We start from the raw sequence: 19754 nt of genomic DNA on the forward strand, positions 1-19754 counted from the left end.
TATTGCTGCTGCTAGTACTGCTGATGCTGCTACTACTGCTGATGATGCTGCTACTACTATTGATAATGTTGCTAGTACTGCTGATGCTGCTCGTACTGCTGATGCTGCTACTACTGCTGATGATGCTGCTAGTACTGCTGATGCTCCTACAGCTGATGCTGCTACTACTGCTAATACTGCTGCTACTGCTGATGATGCTAGTACTGCTGATGCTGCTACTACTGCTGATGCTGCTGCTAGTACTGCTGATGCTCCTACAGCTGATGCTGCTACTACTGCTGATACTGCTGATGATGATACTGCTGCTGATGCTGCTAGTACTGCTGATGCTGCTGCTGCTACTGCTGATGCTGCTGCTACTACCACTGCTGATGCTAGTACTGCTGATGCTGCTACTGCTGATGATGCTGCTCCTTTAAACACAAATTGTGTTTCCCCCACACCGCCCCCGCCCCCCAGAATGTGTGCGTTGGTCTCTGCACGTGCGCGGTGGATTTCAAAGCCAATGGGTCGCGGCGTTTAGGAGAAATACGGGGGCCGACTCGCCGTGCCCACCGTGCCGACACCGTGGGCAGAATGCGGATGAAACGTGGGTGGAGCCAGGGTGAAGCGAATGCATGGGGGGGGGGGATATGCATTAGCAGATTACTGCACAATTTCACCAGACATTTTTAATATTATTGCTATGGTTATAGTGATAGTACGGGGCCGGGTTTGAATGTAGCGCGATTCAGAACGCCACAAAGGATGTCTGTGTCGTTCTGAGGAGTGGAGCGGTCAGCGCCAAGCTGCGCTATGAACCCGGCGACCTGAGTTCGATTCCCGCTCACGGCCAACACCGGTGACGATTATCTGAACCCGGTCCTGGGCCTCCCCTAGATCGACTCAGCCTCAAATGAGTAGCTGGTGCGGTGTGTTAATATCGCCACCGGGGAGACAAAGGCGGCCGGGCGTGGTGCTGGCCACCCACCCCCCTCGTGCCGTCCTTCGTAGGTGCTCGCAAACAGCACTTGCTCCAACAGTCTGTTGAGGCTATACGGGGGATCTTTGTCTTGTACAGGTACCGCTCGTTTTGTCAATCCACTGCTGGATGAGAGCCTCCCCACCAGAAAGCAGATCAGTCGGAGAAGCAGAGGCACACGTGACTGGCTTTGTCTCTCTCCCTGTGCATCTCTCCCTGTGCGTCTGTCTCTCTCCCTGTGTCTCTCTCCCTGTATCTCTCTCCCTGTGCGTCTCTCTGTCTCTCGCCCTCTCTCTCCCTGTCTCTCTCTCTCCGTCTCTCTCCCCGTCTCTCTCCCTGTGTCTCTCTCCGTCTCTCTCTCCCTGTCTCTCTCTCCCTGTCTCTCTCTCCCTCCCTGTCTCTCTCTCCCTGTCTCTCTGTGCATCTCTCTCCCTGTGTCTCTCTCTCCGTCTCTCTCCCTGTGCATCTCTCCCTGTCTCTCTCCCTCTACCAGCGCGGGGCTGGGAGCGAGATGCGCTTCTGCGGCCGTCTGTAACGCTCTTCCTTTTCAATACTCGGAAGCCACAGTAGCAGCTATGCACTTTTAAACCATCTACATTGACAAACTCATTTCTTTAGAACTTATTGTGTTTAGTTTGTTGTCCTTCCCGCCCCCCCCCCCCCCCCCGAATTAGTACGGTTGCCTACGCACGGTGCGAAAGAAGTTCACCATACACACGTACCGAGACGACACTCGCCAACTATGATACCCGTTGCATGGTTTGCCGACTCAATTAGCGGCCATTGGTGACGCTAGCCCCTCGCAGTAGCAGTAACCTGGGCTCGAATCCCTTCCTGTGTAGAGTTTGTATGTTTCACACCCCCCACTCCCTGTCCATCAGCGAGTGGTGTTGGGGGTGCGACTGACTGACTGAGTGCAGCGTGCATTTTGGGGAGCGGTGGGGTAGCGGTTTAGCGCGCTGCACTGTGCACACGGGCCACCCAAGTTCAATTCCCAACATCGGTGACGATCACCCGAGTCGGTCCTGGGCCTCCCCCCTAGGTCAACTCGGCCTCAAGTGCGGTGTGTAAAAACACCGCCACTGGGGAGACAAAGACGGTCGGGCGCAGTGCTGGCCACCCCCTGGTGTACCGTGTCGATCATCATCGGCGCTCGCTAACAGCCAACAGCTCCGCCTTTTTATTATTACACGCTTATTATTAACGCACTCCGCCTGCTGTTGTTGTATCCTCAAGTCTTGTTAACTCAATTTTAGCCCACTTCACAATGTGGTATCGACTGCAAAACTTCGTATACCTATACCATACTAATGACAATACTATAATCCATCATAAAATATTTTTTAAACATTCTTTTCGAGATGTTACGTTTCGGCTCGGGTCTAATTGTCCACTGTAAACTGACGTTGGCCGTAAATCACCACGGGCCCCTTACTTACGGCAAGCTTCGGGGAGTCGTCGAGTTTTTCCATTACTAGTAGGGTACATTTCAATAAAGTGTGTTTTTAAAAGTTTTTTTTTAATATTACTTATTTCTGAATGGGTTTCCTCCGGACGCTCTGGTAAATCGGTCAAAACAAGATTCTATGTTGTTCCAATCTGCTTCTCACTCTCAATGTCTCCCTGATGCAGAATTTAACAGGGTGGCCCAATAGTCAAGACACGTAGGGTTGTTATTATACAGGGTGGCCCAAAAGTTAGGACACATAGGGTTGTTATTATACAGGGTGGCCCAAAAGTCAGGACACATAGGGTTGTTATTATACAGGGTGGCCCAAAAGTAAGGACACATAGGGGTTGTTATTATACAGAGTGGCCCAAAAGTCAGGACACATAGGGTTGTTATTATACAGGGTGGCCCAAAAGTTAGGACACATAGGGTTGTTATTATACAGGGTGACCCAAAAGTTAGAACACATAGGGTTATTATTCAGGGTGGCCCAAAAGTCAGGACACATAGGGTTATTATACAGGGTGGCCGAAAAGTCAGGACACATAGGGTTGTTATTATACAGGGTGGCCAAAAAGTTAGGACACATAGGGTTATTATACAAGGTGGCCCAAAAGTCAGGACACATAGGGTTATTATACAGGGTGGCCCAATAGTCAAGACACATAGGGTTATTATTATACAGGGTGGCCCAAAAGTCAAGACACATAGGGTTATTATACAGGGTGGCCCAATAGTCAAGACACATAGGGTTATTATACAGAGTGGCCCAAAAGTCAGGACACATAGGGTTGTTATTATACAGGGTGGCCCAAAAGTCAGGACACATAGGATTATTATTATACAGGGTGGCCCAAAAGTCAGGACACATAGGGTTGTTATTACACAGGGTGACCCAAAAGTCAGGACACATAGGGTTGTTAATATACAGGGTGGCCCAAAAGTTAGGACACATAGGGTTGTTATTATACAGGGTGACCCAAAAGTTAGAACACATAGGGTTATTATTCAGGGTGGCCCAAAAGTCAGGACACATAGGGTTATTATACAGGGTGGCCCAAAAGTCAGGACACATAGGGTTGTTATTATACAAGGTGGCCCAAAAATTAGGACACAGAGTTGTTATTATACAGGGTGGTCCAAAAGTCAGGACATATAGGGTTATTGATATACAGGGTGGCCCAAAAGTCAGCACATAGGGTTATTGATATACAGGGTGGCCCAAAAGTCAGGACACATAGGGTTATTGATATACAGGGTGCCCCAAAAGTCAGGACATACAGGGTTATTGATATACAGGGTGGCCCAAAAGTCAGGACACGTAGGGTTATTATACAGGGTGGAACAAGTCGAGCCACATAGGGTTATTATACAGTATTGGAAACTGGGTTGAAGCTGATTCGCATGGCTAGAACACGTGATACAAACATTGGAAGGTAATTAACATGGAAGGTTCCAGTGTGGAGACTGAAAAGGCAGGTCTGGCAAGAGGATGAGAAGTTGTGAACCAGCTGATGGACTGTGGATTGGATGTTGAGATGAGTTGAGACTAGTATAGTAATAGGTTTTACCCTTTTTAACTGGCACAAAAACTGGCACCTTTATTCAAGGCATCATGTTTGCAATAACCACAACACAAGCAGTCAAAATGCAAACAAAAGAGACAACTCTGATAATAATATGCACTGTCCTTGAATTTGATTGGTCCACACCCGAGACGGCTTTTCTTAGAGCCTAGTCTCCACTGGTGTTGGACCAGAAGACGCCAAAAGGTGTACAACTCAAAAACAGCGCACCATCAGAGTATTGAGAGCTCGGAGTGAGCATTTACATTATGAGACCTCCTTTGCCAGTAACAAGATATAGTAATAGGTCTCTTTTGTTTGCATTTTGACTGCTTGTGTTGTGGTTATTGCAAACATGCCTTGAATAAAGGTGTCAGTTTTTGTGCTAGTTAAAAGGGTAAAACCTATGACTGGACTAACTGTCCGCGAATCAGCTTGGACTAACGCCCCCCCGCATTTCAGCTTGGACTAACTGCCCGCGCTGCAAGTTAGAGTAACCGCCCGCGTCGTGCGCGTGGAGACGTCCTTCCGCTTGTGCAGTGCGGGGGATTGCAGTACATTTTAACTGCTGCGTGACAACGGGGGGAGGGGGGGTGGGGAGACCAAACACTGCACGGTGCACACCGCAGGTACCCTCCTGTCCAAAGTTACCACGATAGATGCTGCTGGAAAACACTGCTCGTGAAAGTCCATCAGGCCGCTGGACACGTTACTTTATTTGACTTTCGACAGGATGCGACAGACCCCTTTTGTTTTACTATTTCCATTATAGTAATGTTAACATTCCTTTAGGTAATGAGATATCGGTACAGCAGGTGGGTTTGCGAACCCATCTTCAACAACCGCCGAGTGCCGTTACGCCCACAAGAGTCAAAAGTTCTCCGGCACACTCTGGATTTCCCTCCGAACGAAACGCTCGTTCAAATTGATCAGTTCCAACACCGCGAGCGGGTCCGCGGGCCCCCCCCGCGCCTCAGCTGTGCTTCATCGTCGGCCCCGGCTTGTGCAGGATATACCGGCCGACCTGACCGTCGCGCTCCAGCTCGCGCATTATGTCGTCGCGGTGCATGCGCCGCCGCAGCACCAGGTGGCGCCGGCCGTCCCGCCAGTAGCTCTTGCTGCGCAGGTTGTAGCGCGCGGCCACCAGGTGCACGCACTTGCGCTCGTCCAGCGTCAGCTCCGACGAGAAGGTGAGCTCGTCCTGCCGGGACGACATGGCGTATTCCCGGATCACCTCCTCCACGCTGCGCGCCGTCACCGCGCTGCCCTGGTTCGTGCCGAGCCCCTCGCGCGCCATGCGCTGGTGCACGGTGATGGGCTCGGCGATTCCCTCGCGCCCGGCCGCGCCGATCCCGCCTCCCGTCCAGCCCATCTTGCGCATCAGCTGGCTGCCCACGTTGTCCTCCGACAGGCGCTCGCCGCCGCCGCGACGCAGGATGTCGCGGCGCGACACCGTCGGCCCCTGGGCGACGTTGCCGACGTTGCCGTTGGCCGTCGGCGTGATGGTGGGGCGGGTCTGGCGCAGGAAGGCGAGGCCCTGCTCGGCCACGGTCTGCTTCACCGCCTTCTTGGGCCCCACGGCGCTGGTGACAAAATCGCCGCCGATGTAGAGCGAGCAGCACCAGTGGAACACGCCGCTCGCGTCCATCTGCAGCGGCTCGAAGCGGAACTCCACCTCGGTGCGGTTGAACTGCGCCGAATTGTTGAGCACGCACACGGGGTTATCGGCGTTGTCCAGCACCACGAACTCGCGCAGCGTCGATCCACGTCCGTGCCACTGCCCGCCGCAGCGCTGCTGATGCATCGTCAATTGCTTCGCCGGCGCCGCCGCCGCCGCCGCCGCCCCCGCCCCCGGAACGTTCCGGGTCTTGGGAGCGGGGTCGCAGAAGGGATCCGAGAGCGTCGGCGGCAGGTCCGGCCTGGCCGGCTCCAAGCGGTCGTTGAGCACGAGGTCGTGCATGGCGGAGCCGCGTTCGAGGGAGCCGAAGCCCGGGTTGGCGCTGGGCGCGGCGCCGTTGTCGCCGCGCCGAAGCAGGATGCTGCTGCGGTGCCGCGTGACCTCCTGCACGTGCACCGAGTCGCGCAGGAAGAGGCTCAGCGCTCGCTGGGTGGCGCGGTCGCGGGCGCCGTTCTTGCTGCCCGAGTAGCCGGTGGCAAGGTAGATGAGGCGGCAGCGCAGCTCGCAGGCGTAGCCCTGGGTGGGCAGCTGCCGGTCCTTGGGCAGGTCGGCCGGCGCCAGCCTCGACAGCTCCACGTACGTGTACTCGGGGTTGCAGCCAGACTCCTGCGCGGCGGCCGTGAAGAGCTTGCTGAAGTTGAGCTCGCTCCTGAAGCCGCCCTCCTCCTGCAGCATCCGCTTCACCACCTTCGGTCACGGGAACAAGGGTGAGAGGGACGAGCGAGGATTAACCCTGCCGCCTGCGATGCAGCCAAGGGGCCGCGAATGCGGTTCGGCATCGCGGTCCCACACCAAAAGGGGGCGATTCTCTTTAAGACATTGGTAGTACCGCCCCGTTTGCAGCGTCCGTCTTTCACGTTCCGTCTCCGTTGGTCCGTAGGACGTTCACGGGTAACGCTTGCGCACAACGCGAGGCCTTCGTCATGAATTTTACGTGAAATATTCAATGCGTGTTATCATTTTACTTCATCATGTGCAGGCAAGACCTCGCTTGGTGCTGAAGAAGCATTCGTATTTACGCGTACGTGTGTGTATGCTGCGGGGAGCGGTTGTGCAGCGGTTAGCGCGCTGCGCGACGAAGCCAGCGACCCGGGTTCGATTCCCACGCACGGCCAACACCGGTGGCAATTATCTGAACCGGTCCTGGCTCCCCGAGGTCGACTCGGCCTCAAATGAGCACCTGGGGCGGTGTTTAAACATCGCCACTGGGGAGACAAAGGCGGCCGGGCGTCGTGCTGGCCACCCACCCCCTCGTGTGCCGTTCCGGCTTTCGTAGGTGCTACTCGCTAACAGCACTTGCCCCAACAGTCTGTTACAGGCTACACGAGGGATCTTTCGTCTTTTTGCGTCTATAGAACTTGTCGCACCGTACACAGCCAAACGTGCTAATCTGAGGTGGATTGAGCGCTAATTGAATCAGGACTAAAAGTGGTCATTATACCATTGTATATTCGGGGATGTGTTTCCAAGAGCATTATTTATTTCGTATGAGCAATGTATGTATGCGGGCTTCATTGGGGTATCGGTCATGGAGCTAATAATGCAGGTGATTAACATTATTTAATAAACAAACAGGGTAGGGAGGCCCTACCAGGAGTACAAGATTACAGGCGACATAGCTCGGAGGTTCATTGATGTATATTGTATCATTGTGCAATTTCCCCCTAACGTTAAATTTTATAGTATGACTATGAACAATTTTCTACCACTACCAGTTTATTTGATTTGCGACAAATGATGCATCCAATGTGTCTTCGTCGATGCTGATATTATTGTAGTGGGCATGTCAAGGTATTAATACCTCACTTCTGTGCTTTTGGGGCAATTATCTCTCCACCATGACTGAAAGAGATGCCTCCCTAAATCACTCACCAAATACAAATCTGCAAGGAATAAAAAGGACATGTTTCATGAAGGGAGCAAAACTTGACTTTTCAAATCACAAATGCGGGATACCGGCACCCTGTCCCACTTGGCCTTTCATCCATTCGGGTTTGGTTTGCCAGTGCTGTTTAATACAATTTCTGCAAACTTAAGTTCCACAAATAAGGGGGAGGGGGGTCTCTCTGTACTTCTTGGCCAAAATTTTTGGCCAAGAAGTGATAACCAAAATAAAAGGGCCCCTCAGTAGTGGCAGTTTTTTGCCGAATAGGGAGTTATCTCAAGCAAGACGTCCATATCCCGAAAACCCATTTTTCTCATCTCTGCTAAATAACGATTAGTTAAACAAAATGTTTTTTTTTTACAGAAATCGGTTCACACCTCCCGGGGGGATTTTCGCGGTGCAAGAACTTGAATTACCTTGTGCAATCGTGTGAAGATAATCTGCCTCGGTTGAATCTTGATCTTGTCGAACGGCGACTGCGCCTGCTGTTGCTTCGGAGATTGCGACAGCAGCGGCTGTTTCACCACCGGTGCCGCCCTCACCGGCGCCGCCGCCGCCGCCGGCGCCACCGCCGCAGCGATCCAGCTGTCCTGAGTGGGGTCCCCCAAGGAGTCGGTGAGCGCCGGCAGCACGTCCGTTCTGGGCGACTCCGCGCGGTCGTTGAGGACGAGGTCGTGCATGGTGGAGTCGTCTTCGGCGGAGCCGAGCCCCGGGTTTGCGCCGTTACTGCTGCGGCGAAGCAGGATGCTGCTGCGGCGCCGCACGAACTGCTGCACGTGCACCGAGTCCTGCAGGAAGAGGCTCAGCGCCCGCTGAGTGGCGCGGTCGCGAGCGCCGTTCTTGCCGACCCAAAAGCCGGTTGCCAGGTAGACGTGGCTGCAGCGCACCTCGCAGGCGTAGCCCTGGGTGGATAAATGTTGCCCCGCGGGCAGGTCGGACGGCGCCAGCCTCGACATCTCCACGTACGTGTACTCGGGGTTGCAGCGCGACGCCTGCGTGGCGGCCGTCAGGAGCTTGCTGAAGTTGAGATCATTCCTGAAGCCGCCCTCCTTTTTCAGCATCAGCGTCACCACCTTTGCGTCCGAAGGGGATTGGGGGCAAGGGTTACCATTACATTTGACACGTTTCCCGTAAAGATTTCAATCGTGAATATTTGTTTCCGTCACCCACAATTCACGATGCGTGCGTTGCGAGTGCAGGAATTCAAAGTGGAAGCTTCCTCTGAAAGGGAAGATCAGGTCACACCCTAGAAGTGGTGTCATAGCAACATCTACTCACCGTCACCAACCTCTGAGGTCCTTACTGGTAAAGCCCCCCAATCGAATCCCTCTCCTGGAAAAAGTCCCAAGCAAGTCCCCTTCGTAGGGTTCATCCCTCCTGGAAAGCAACCGAGCCCCATTCCTATCCTCCAAAATCTCGACAGTAACGGTCAATCTGGCGCACCCATGAGGCCCGTGGCTGACCCTCCTGGCCTCCTCATCCAGCCCACAAGGTTTTCTAAGCATAGATAACCTAGGGAGGAATGATAGTCACATGGCCAAAGTGCCATAGCTGGCACTCATACCTCATCTGACTATGGGCGAGACACAAAATCATCCAGTCGGTACCCAAGTTTCGAGAGAAACCTGGTAAACAATGGCGTTCACAGCTGGGCACCCAGTGATTTCCTTGAACGTCCGCATCTTGGCTCAATAGAGCAAAGCAGAAACGCAATAGAACACACACAGCTCCGTCCTTCTCCCCCGCATCATTCTTGCTGGTGCCACTGCCACCGCCACAGACGAGAGCATTCCCAGCAGTCCGGATTGCCGGAAGGGATCACTCCAGAATTCACTGGGAAGAAACCAGAGGTACTTCGACCACACTTCAGAGCACTCGTAGTTTACGAATAAGAGGCCAGCCATCAGATAAACAACCTTTGCCGGAATTCGACAGGGTCGCTGGCACTCCCAGGACGTGGGCGTCCTGATGCGCCGAATCGATCGCCTTCTTCGGATCAACGTGGGCTGCAAGCAAGCTTTTTTCCACAACTCCCAAAAGGCACTCACAACAAGGACACAGAAGTGCTAGCGCCACGGTGGCGAGGTGTTAACCACCTCGGCTGCTTCAAAGGAATTAACGGGTGCAATCCCCGATCCTGACACCTGCCGTATATTTGGAGTTTGCGTGTCTCTCTCCCCGTGGTCGAGTGGAGTATTTGGCTGCTATAAATTGCCACATGATGATAAGCCACTTTTTTCAGCTATCATTTGTGGCCAGGTCGCTTCTGAAAAAGAGCTGTGTAGCTCAGTGGGTCTCACCTGGTAAAATATAGTTTAGTTTAATGTAGCGAGGCTTCGGTCCGAACACCTCAAGTTACAGACCAAAGCCAGACCTGTTTGAGCAGCTGAATTAACAGATGATCGCAGACCCTTGCCAGATGCACATATGGCAAAAGCTTGCAAGGCACTGAGAGCACAATAACAAGGTGGTATTTGTACAAGTTTATGCTGGTCATCCTTGCTCAACGGAATGGTTATCATTTCAGAACAGCTGGAATGATACTAGCCTGCCCGACTGCTCACAGGATTACTAGAAACCTATCCACTATCTATCGGGAGTTACAGAAGGGATGCCTCAATCAGCACAATGAACCTGGCATCTTGGAGCCAAGACCTGGGACTCTCAAACTCTATCTAACCCATTATCACCACCTTTAACTGTACACACCCATTTTTAATTGTTATGGAACATTATAACCCCGTTCTGTGCTGCCACATATAAATGCTTTGCCTATCGGCCTATTAGCTTTCCAATCCAATTTTATCCAGATTTTCCAAATTAAATAGACGCTGTGAAATAAAAAGTCTGGAAAACCAGAAGGCCAATGGAACAAAAGAACACATTTGATTTATATATGGAAGCACAGAACGGAGTTCTGTAAAAATACATTGAACAACCAAGTCGTTTAGAATTGAAACTAAGGTTAAATGTGTACAGCAATTCACAACTCCCATCCATTCCGCATTTGAGTAGTTACCTTGTGTAGCCGTGTGAAGATCGCCTGCTTCCCCGCGATCACGCTGCTGCTGAACGGCGACTGCCGCAGATTCACACCTTGTTGCTGTGGCTCCTGATTCACACCTTGCTGCCGCGGCTGCTCCTGATTCTGAGGTTGTTGCTGATGCTCCTGATTCACACCTTGCTGCTGCTGCTGCTCCTGAGGTTGTTGCTGCGGCTCCTGCTTCACAGCTTGCTGCAGCTGCTGCTGTTGCTTCAGAGCCTGCTGCTGCAGCTGCTGCTGTTGCTTCAGAGCCTGCTGTTGCTGCTTCAGAGCCTGCTGTTGCTGCTGCTGCTTCAGAGCCTGCTGCTGCTGCTTCTGCAACAAACTGAGGGATAGTGGCAGAGTGGGCCCTCTACTGCCGCCTGGCCTCGGTTGCTGCATTCTGGGCGTCGCCCCGGTGGTGCCGGCTGGCTTGAAGCGCTGGCGATAGTCGGCTTGCAGCTGTGCTGCATAGTCCGACAGCGCCGACTTTTGAACCGCTTCCCGCTCGCTCCCTGCCGCCGCTGCTGCAGCCAATGGTTTCGGAGGCGAAGCTGCAGACGGCGTTCCATGCTGCTTCTGTTGCTGCAGCTGTGGCTGTTGCTGCGGCTGGGTCTGGCCCTGGGTGACGGCACCTTGCAAAATGGACACGAGGACCCCCACTCCCGAAGGGTCGGTGCGTAACTGAGCCTCCACCATCTTCTCGAATTGCGCGCGGAGACGCTCCTCAGCTTGCGCCTGTGATGGTCAGAATGCAACTCTTGTTACATCTTAAGCCATGGAAAAATATAAAAACGGGTAGAGCTGCAGTTCGACAATTGCATTACCATGCCACTGCTGGTGGAACGGCCACCACAAGAGGGAGCTCAAGAGCACGTCAAGAAGGTAAAGGTATCTACATCATTAGACCTCCTTTGCCAGTACCAAAAATGTAATAATAGAGGTTTCCCCTTTTTTTCTGGCAACAAAACTGAAACCTTTTTACAAGGATTCATGTCTGCATTAACCACAATACCTGCAGTCAAAATGCAAACAAAAAAAATACTATGATAATATATGCATTGTCCTTGAAACTGATTGGTCCACATCAATGCATATATTATATATATCATCATAGTAAGCTTTTTGTTTGCATTTTGACTGCAGGTATTGTGGTTAATGCAGACATGAATCCTTGTAAAAAGGTTTCAGTTTTGTTGCCAGAAAAAAAGGGGAAAACCCTTATTATTAAGGTACAGGTAGTCCTCGACTTACGATGGAGATGCGTTAAGACGACCCCATCGCAAGTCAAACATATCGTAAGTCGATGATGGTCTTAGCCTACCCAGGAGTCTTAAAGAATGGCGATAATTTAGCAAAAAAGGGCAATTTACAGTACCATACTGTATAAACTATATACTGTATGCATTTATTAATTACAATACTGTGTCGCTCAGTAAAATGTAAAGTAAAAAAACAAGGTAAATTCTTAGCCTACCTATATGAACTGCAATTTAATAGAAAGTTTTTTCAGGAAACAATCCTATCTGCTATAAAAAAAAAACTTTTAACGTGCATTAAACGTATCATATCGTGGTAACCCTAAAATTAAATCGCTAAAGCTACGCATCATACATGCATTGAACGTATCGTTCGCTGCTGCGTTTGCCTGCCGCGCGAAATTAAAAATATTTTACAATTTTGTCGTATCGCTATCGCCATCGAAATATCTCTTCTGTCATACTCCTCTTGGCAGAGGTGGTAGAACCCACACTTCACCCCACCACTCATGACCTTCCGATTAATTGTGGTTGTACCCATTTGTACCGCGAGGTCAGGGGTTGACGGCGACCTGCGGCTCCAGAGCCGCCTACCTGGCTCTGTAAGGGCCGCTTCGTGACGTTATTTATTCAGGGACGCCGTCTCGTAATTCACATTGCAGCTCTTGAATTATTGAGTTTTCTTGTTCACCGAATTTTAAACATATACATACAGATAGTCCCCGAGTTACGATGGTCCGACTTACGATATTTCGATCTTACGATGGCGATAGTGGTACGACACAATTCTATTAAATTGCAGTTCATATAAGTAGGCTAAGAATTTACCTTGTTTTTGTTTACTTTACATTTTACTGAGCAACACAGTATTGCAATTAATAAATACAGTATATAGTTTATACAGTACGGTACTGTAAACTGCTGTTTTGCTAAATTATCACCATTCTTTAAGACTCCTGGGTAGGCCAGGCCATCGTCGACTTACGATATTTTTGACTTACGATGGGGTTGTCGGAACGCATCTCCATCACAAGTAGAGGACTGCCTGTACATGGCTCTTCTTGTTATTGTGGTTGCTGACCGCTGCGCTTAGGTGGACAGAGGGCTGGGGCATTCCAGAAACTCTCCCAATGCTTCGACAGTCACGCCGGTAGATCGAATCAACCTGTGACCTCTGGATTGACAGTCCAGTGCGCTATCACCCCATAGCAGCATCCCACGTAAAAAGGCAGTGTGTACGTACTCAGGGTGGTGCAGGTTGCACTGTGCTGATGAAATTACCAGTCCACCATTTGCTTGATTACAGTGCTCATGGAACCACAATGGTACAAAAGCCCCCGCGCAAAAGTCTGAGGACCCAAATATTGCTGTTTTCATTTTCACGCGCTGAGACAAGACCCTTGTATTTACATTTTACTTCAGTTTATTTCTAGGTCGTGACATAAAGCTAGATGGCAGCACGGTCAGTGGGTGTTTAAACTCATACGTATGGACCTCTGAGTGTTATAATCAGGTTTCTCCTACGCCGAAACATCGGAAATGCTTATCAGAAACGGCGAAACAGCACAATGCAGAAGACTGCTTAAAAATCAGTCTTTTGAGACCAAGGCTTTCCTGGATAATTAATATCATGTTAAACGTATTCAGGTGGCACCAACCTGATTTTCTGCCGCAGCCTTGTTTCCCGTGCCACTCTGATGCACCTGCAGCTGTGCCTGCACCATCGCCTGCAGATGCTCCTGGAGCTGGCTCTCCAGCTGGGATCGGAGATCGCTCGTTGAATTAACCGACGACTGCTGAGCTCCCACATCCCCGACACTTCCTCCTCCTCCTCCTCCAGCGCCTCCAGAATTTCCTCCAAAACCGCCGCCAACATTGCCTACCCCGGGTTTACATCCGCCGTCGTCGCCGGCGTTGTTGGAAGGCCCAGCACCGGCGGGCTTCTGCGAACGGACAAACTGAATGGGCTCGAAGCGCGGCCGATACGTCGCTTGCGGCGCCGCGGTGGCTTTCTCGCCGTCGGTGCCGGCACCGGTGGGCGACTCGACCGATGCCAACCTCGCTTTTTTTTCCGACGTGACCGAGTCGCTTGGCTCCGAGTTCCCGCAGCCGCCGCCAGATGCCGGTTCTTCTGCTGTAGCAGGGACGGAGACAGAGCGCAACGGCGGCAATGCGCGAGGATTAAACTTGCAATCGCGTCACTGCACCGTTTTTGGCCACGATGTGAACGTTTTAAGAAAATTGTTTCAAATGCTGGGATAAAGGGAGTAGAAGATAAGGCTCACCGGGTCGTTTAAGTGCGGAGATAGGCTGACCGAGAACATTGAACCTAGGGCCTTGGTCAACTTCAATTCCCTTCGCCATCTCAGTCACCTTCTTCATCAGCTCTGAGTTGTACCTGACATCATCATGAGCAGAAACGTTGCCTTTGTTATCATCATCAGCGGCAGCATCAGTATTAATTTAAAGAGCACAGCTCTAACATCTCAAGAAACGTGCCGACTGCTCACGCAACCTACTAGCAGTGTGCGAATCACAGTTTGGGAGCTGATGGCTGAAGACATTAGAGCAAAGTACCATCCACGTGAATATTCTCTGCTCACAAATTTTCTTTAAAGCAAGTGGTGGAGAACATTTTCCTTTCACGCGCTTTTGCGCTTACGAAAAGCGAGTGCTCAAAAATGTAGAAATACAGTGTTGCCGGGTGATAAATAAAATATCCCCCACCAGTATCCAGTGCGGCTAAGATGCTTAAAGTGACGGATAAATATCGCTTGCAGGCCGTTTCAAAGTGGGAGGCCTCACGTGGCTACAGGCCGTATGAAATGAAGTTGAATACCATAACTGGCCCATGGAACAGAGGTAGCCCACACCTGACAAGCCGGAGGGGACCTGACAGCGCAGCCGGGGTCAGGCACGCTTGAAGTAGGCTGTGTCCCTAGTCAGTATTAGTGGTGACCTGGTGTGTTGTAACAAAGAAGTTGCCTCCACAAAGTGTCTCCGGGAACCCATTACATTTGGTCTCACGTAAGTCCAAGGGTGGGTTCACACTGACATTTAGACTTGCCTACGTTAAGCGAAATGTGTCCGCAACACCACAGTGGGACTTCACGTTAAAGCCACTTGGTATGTCGCATGGTGGGTTTTTAACGATTGGCTCCATCCGCTCACTCAGCTGCACCCCGATTGGCCGCCGATTCAAATCACGCTATAGAGTTAAACCAACGTTTCCTGCTGCCGCCCATACTGGACATCTGTGACAAAAAGTTTCACAGCTCATCGGATTCCTCCAGTCGAAATTAAGATTTTGATTCAAAGATTCTGACACTCAGAATGTCGCATGATGGGTTTTTAACGATTGGCTCCATCCGCTCACTCAGCTGCACCCCGATTGGCCGCCGATTCAAATCACGCTATAAAGTTCAACCAACGTTTCCTGCTGCCGCCCATACTGGACATCTGTGACAAAGAGCTTCACAGCTCATCGGATTCCTCCAGTCGAAATTAAAAATTCTGATTCAAGATTCCGACACTCGGAAAGAGGGGTTACAACCCAGAACCGATCTCCCAAAAAAGCCAAATTCAAACTGCAAAAAAAATTGCAAAACACGGCACAAGAACCCCTGACCGCACCTGCACCCCAGGAAGATGTGGTTGGCCCAAACCATGGAGAGGGAGACGAGCCGATCCAGGTCGTCCCCGCGGAATCGCTCGAGGTTCTGTGACAGGAATCGCCGTCGCGCCTGCCATTCCTTGCCGCTCTCTTGGGGGAGTTTCAGCGAGTCGAGCAGCGCGCCGTCTTCCTCGCCGTCTTCTCGCTCACCATCCCGCTCGCCGACTCGCTGAAGGTCCTGCTTGTCATCCCGCTCGCCCGCCATCGTGGGAGGGTGAAGCTGTCTCTCTGTGTCTTCACATCACCGCAACGTCATCATTACTTAGTACTGCACTTGTTATCGCACCGCTAAATGAACGAGGAAGCGCAGTTTAACCGAGCACTGTACATAGATGGCGCGCGTAACGTATCGCTTTGTAACGAATATAATTGCTGAATTGGCTACATTGTAACTAGCAGTATGCGCGTTGTTTGTACGTACGCATGTTGAACTTCTTTCGCACAGTACGTAGCTAACCGTGAAAATCGGAAGGTACGGGGGAAGGACGACAAACTGAAACATAAAATTACGTTTCAAAGAAACGAGTATTCAGTCTAATTGGAGTTTGCATTTTCTGCCCGTGGTCGCGTGAATTTTGATCCGGGTCCTCCGGTTTTCCCCTCCACATTTACAATAAACATCGCGGGTTTAGAGTATTTGACTGCTGTACATTTCCACGTGATAAGCCACTTCGTTTAGCTATCATTTGTGGCCATGTCGCTTCTGAAAAAAGAGCTACACTATACAGCTCAGTGGGCCTTACGTGGTCAAATAAATAGTACTATATTAGTAGTCTCAACGGGTTCCAAACCTGGTTGAAATGTATGAATGACTGACACACACACACTGCTTTATGATACCCTATCTATAATACATACGGAATCAAATCCTTCAAAGATTGATGCAGTATAATCGCTACTGTACTCTATACGATAGTGACTTAGTGAACGTCTTATAAAAGTTATATACAGTATACACACAATAACAGATGTTATCTCTTTTATAACAACGGTTTAACATTGTAAAAAGCGAATGTTGAACAAGTTCTACGCTTTAAAGCTTTCGTGACTACAAGGATTCATCTTCTTTGGTTCTTTCGGTAAGGTCACGTAGAATGAGAATAAAATAAGGAAATAACACAATAAAATTCTCACGACGGCCGCTTGCGTTGCGGCCGAAACGTCGCGAGAATTTTATTGTGTTATTTTATTATTTTATTCTCATTCTACGTGACCTTACCGAAAGAACCAAAGAAGTTCTAAACTGCATAACCAACAACACACGTCAATGTTATCACACTGTAAAACGGCACTGTACGGCGACCAGGCCTCTTCGCCAATTCAACTCTTGGCTGTTCGAAGTTAACCGACCATACTTCACCACCCTGGTCAGTGCGTGTTGGTGAAAGGAGGGGGGGGGGTGAGAGAGAGAAAGAACGCAATCCGGGGCAATTTTCGTGACGATTTTGTGTAAATTGTTAAGCCGGCAGGCGCGTTTGAAGGTCTCGTGTGAGCTGAGGCTATTTTTTTTTGACAGCTTCCGACGGGCGTAGGGCGCTGTACGCTCGTACGGAAGCGTACCCGGTCTAAAAAAAAACACACAAAAAAGCGTTGCCACGGCACGGCAATCGTCTCGGAACGTCGACAAACGCAAGGCGCGATTGCGTTTTAAGCCTCGGCGCGGCCTTCAAAGCTGAACGCTCGCCCGCCCGCTCCGCTCCGGACACACCACACGTTGCAGCATCCCAATTCAAACGTTCGCGGCAACTTTATTCATTTAGCGGCACAAAAAAAACCCCACCCTCCATAGTCTAGACGCGCGCAATTAACGGCTAACAGCAATGACGATTACAATATTTGTTTTTTTAAACCCCCGCCCGCAACGGTTGTGAAAACGTCGCCTCAGTGGAGCCCTGCACGGGGCCTAGGCCCGCAACGGGGCCTACCGCTATCCTACATTAAATAATTAATTTTAAAAACCCCGAATCTCCTCACCTCAGGCGGACGAGCGCCTTAAGATCTCCATGCCGTCGTCGTTTGGCGTGAGGAGGGCGGCGGGAGACGAGGATCTTCCGTTTTGAAACACAAAAAATGTAAACGGTGAGTGCGTAAAAATAAAAAAACGTGTAAAGTTTTACAAAACAGTTCCCTCGGAAATCGCCGCCACCGCCGCCACTCCAAGCAACACCGAGCAGCTCGGCGAGACGCAAAAAACGAAATGGCGCCGGCTCGAAGCCGCCTTGCAAATCGACCGCCGATCAATCGATCGCCGCCGCCGTCGATCGCGCCTCTCGGGGCTCGATTAGTGCGGTCTAGTCGGCGGGGTGGGGGGGTGGGGTTGACGGTGATTGGATGGAGGGGGGGGAGGGTGTGTCAGGTTGCGTGCCCCTGATTGGTGGACGACGCGTGCACGCGACCCGGGTGGGAGGGGCCTCCTGGTAATTCTAACAAACCACCTGACGATATAAGTCGTAATAAAATCTTGATTTTGAGCTTTCGCGACTGCAGGAATACCCCATACTCTTTGGGGTAAAGTCACGTAGGTAGGAAAATAATAGATCACGACGTTTCGATCGCAACACAAGCGCTCGTCATCAGGTGGGACAACAGTTAAACACGTGGCCTTTCGCGACCAATAACATCCACACTATAGGGTCGTTTTTTTTTTTGGGGGGGGGGGGGTTAGATCATGTAAATATAAATGTGTCGTTAAACCCGCCACCACCCGACGCAGCTAATCAGTAAGGTTTGTCACGTAAACAGAACGTGGCCAATTCGTTACTAGTACAGCACAAGTGTATAGTGAAGTGTATAGTAGTGTCGTGTATAGTAGTGTAGTGTATAGAAGTGTAGTGTATAGTAGTGTAGTGTATAGTGAAGTGCATAGTAGTGTAGTGTATAGTGTAATGTATTATTAGTGCACCACACCGGTGTGTTGGAGAGCCAAGCCACAACATTTACAATCTGAGTACGACGTTTCGCCAGTAATCACAACTAGCTTCATCAGTCCACAGCCAGATTTGTGGAGAAGTCATCCTGTTTCATTACGTAATATTGTAAAGGGGTTTTTTTTGAGGGGGGGGGTACGTATGAATGTTGTCAGTTTAACACGTAGGCTTTCGCGATCAATGTTGTTCATAATTTGTTACTAGTTAAGGTTTTTACTAGTAAAGGTTTTTTGGGGGTTAGATCGTGTAAATATGTGTCGTTAACCCGCCACCACCCGACACAGCCAAATTGGTCATGGTTTGTCACGTAAACAAAACGTGCAAATCAGTTACTTACTTCAGCAGTAAAACCCACTTCTTCACAATTCTGGAAAATCGCCTTATGATGTTATCCACAATTAAGGGTTTTTTTTTGGGGTTAATATAAATGCGTCAGTTTAACACGTAGGCTATCGCGACCAATATTATCCATAATTCGTTACTAGTTCAGTAACGAATTATGAATAAGTAGTTCAGCACACCAGTGTGCTGACTTTAGTGGAGTCATGGTATCTTGATATAAAGTGGACCAGGTGGTCAACTTTATACCTACCCCTTTCACTACCCTTATCACTACCCCTATCACTGCCCCTACCAATACCCCTCTCACTACCCCTATCACTACCCCTACCAATACCCCTACCCCTTTCACTACCCCTATCACTACCCCTACCCCTTTCCTACCCCTCTCACTACCCCGACCAACACCCCTATCAATACCCCTACCCATTTTACTACCCCTATCAATACCCCTACCCCTTTCACTACCCCTCTCACTAGCCCTACCAATACCCCTACCCCTTTCCTACCCCTCTCACTACCCCTACCAATACCCCTATACCTTTTACTACCCCTATCACTACCCCTACCCCTTTCACTACCCCTCTCACTACCCCTATCACTACCCCTCTCACTACCCCTACCAATACCCCTACCAATACCCCTACCCCTCTCACTACCCCTACCAATACCCCTACCCCTTTCACTACCCCTACCAATACCCCTATCACTACCCCTCTCACTACCCCTACCCCTCTCACTACGCCTACCAATACCCCTACCCCTTTCACTACCCCTACCAATACCCCTACCAATACCCCTACCCCTTTCACTACCCCTCTCACTAGCCCTACCAATACCCCTACCCCTTTCCTACCCCTCTCACTACACCTACCAATACCCCTACCCCTTTCACTACCCCTATCACTACCCCTACCCCTTTCACTACCCCTATCACTAACCCTCACCCTACCCCAACCCCTCCTTAACCTCTCGCGCCTGTTCTCCTGTCACAA

The 19754-nt window shown here is 50.6% G+C and overlaps 1 protein-coding gene across 3 annotated transcripts; it reads right to left on the reverse strand.

Annotated features, from left to right (window-relative positions):
• Nucleotides 1–4672: 4672 nt before the first annotated feature.
• On the reverse strand, nt 4673–17756 carry NKRF (NFKB repressing factor). 3 transcript variants are annotated; one of them, XM_032977416.2, is made up of 7 exons: nt 17468–17756; nt 15454–15727; nt 14106–14218; nt 13479–13951; nt 10559–11299; nt 7956–8612; nt 4673–6341 (listed from the first exon to the last, which is right to left on the reverse strand). In XM_032977416.2, exons 2-7 carry the CDS (start codon nt 15696–15698, stop codon nt 4950–4952), a joined length of 3621 nt encoding a protein of 1206 aa, XP_032833307.2. In that variant the 5' UTR covers nt 15699–15727; nt 17468–17756; the 3' UTR covers nt 4673–4949. The 3 variants fall into 3 exon arrangements, with proteins under 3 accessions (XP_032833307.2, XP_032833306.2, XP_032833305.2); XM_032977415.2 differs by having other exon boundaries at nt 13479–13954; nt 15454–15721; nt 17468–17755; XM_032977414.2 differs by having other exon boundaries at nt 13479–13954; nt 17468–17754.
• Between the last annotated feature and the right edge of the window lie 1998 nt (nt 17757–19754).

Source organism: Petromyzon marinus, chromosome 63 (genome assembly GCF_048934315.1).
Source record: "Petromyzon marinus isolate PM22_M1 ecotype Great Lakes invasive population chromosome 63, UKy_Petmar_22M1.pri1.0, whole genome shotgun sequence".
Lineage (NCBI taxonomy): Eukaryota > Metazoa > Chordata > Hyperoartia > Petromyzontiformes > Petromyzontidae > Petromyzon > Petromyzon marinus.

Bases quoted from the DNA above. Each gene is read 5' to 3' on its own strand.
- NKRF (XM_032977415.2), bottom strand. From the start codon at position 15,698: ATGGCGGGCGAGCGGGATGACAAGCAGGACCTTCAGCGAGTCGGCGAG. The intron at 13,955-14,105 runs GTGAGCCTTATC...TCCCTGCTACAG, and splicing joins CTCCGCACTTAAACGACCCG to CAGAAGAACCGGCATCTGGC. The intron at 11,300-13,478 runs GTTGGTGCCACC...TGACCATCACAG, and splicing joins AGGCTGCGGCAGAAAATCAG to GCGCAAGCTGAGGAGCGTCT.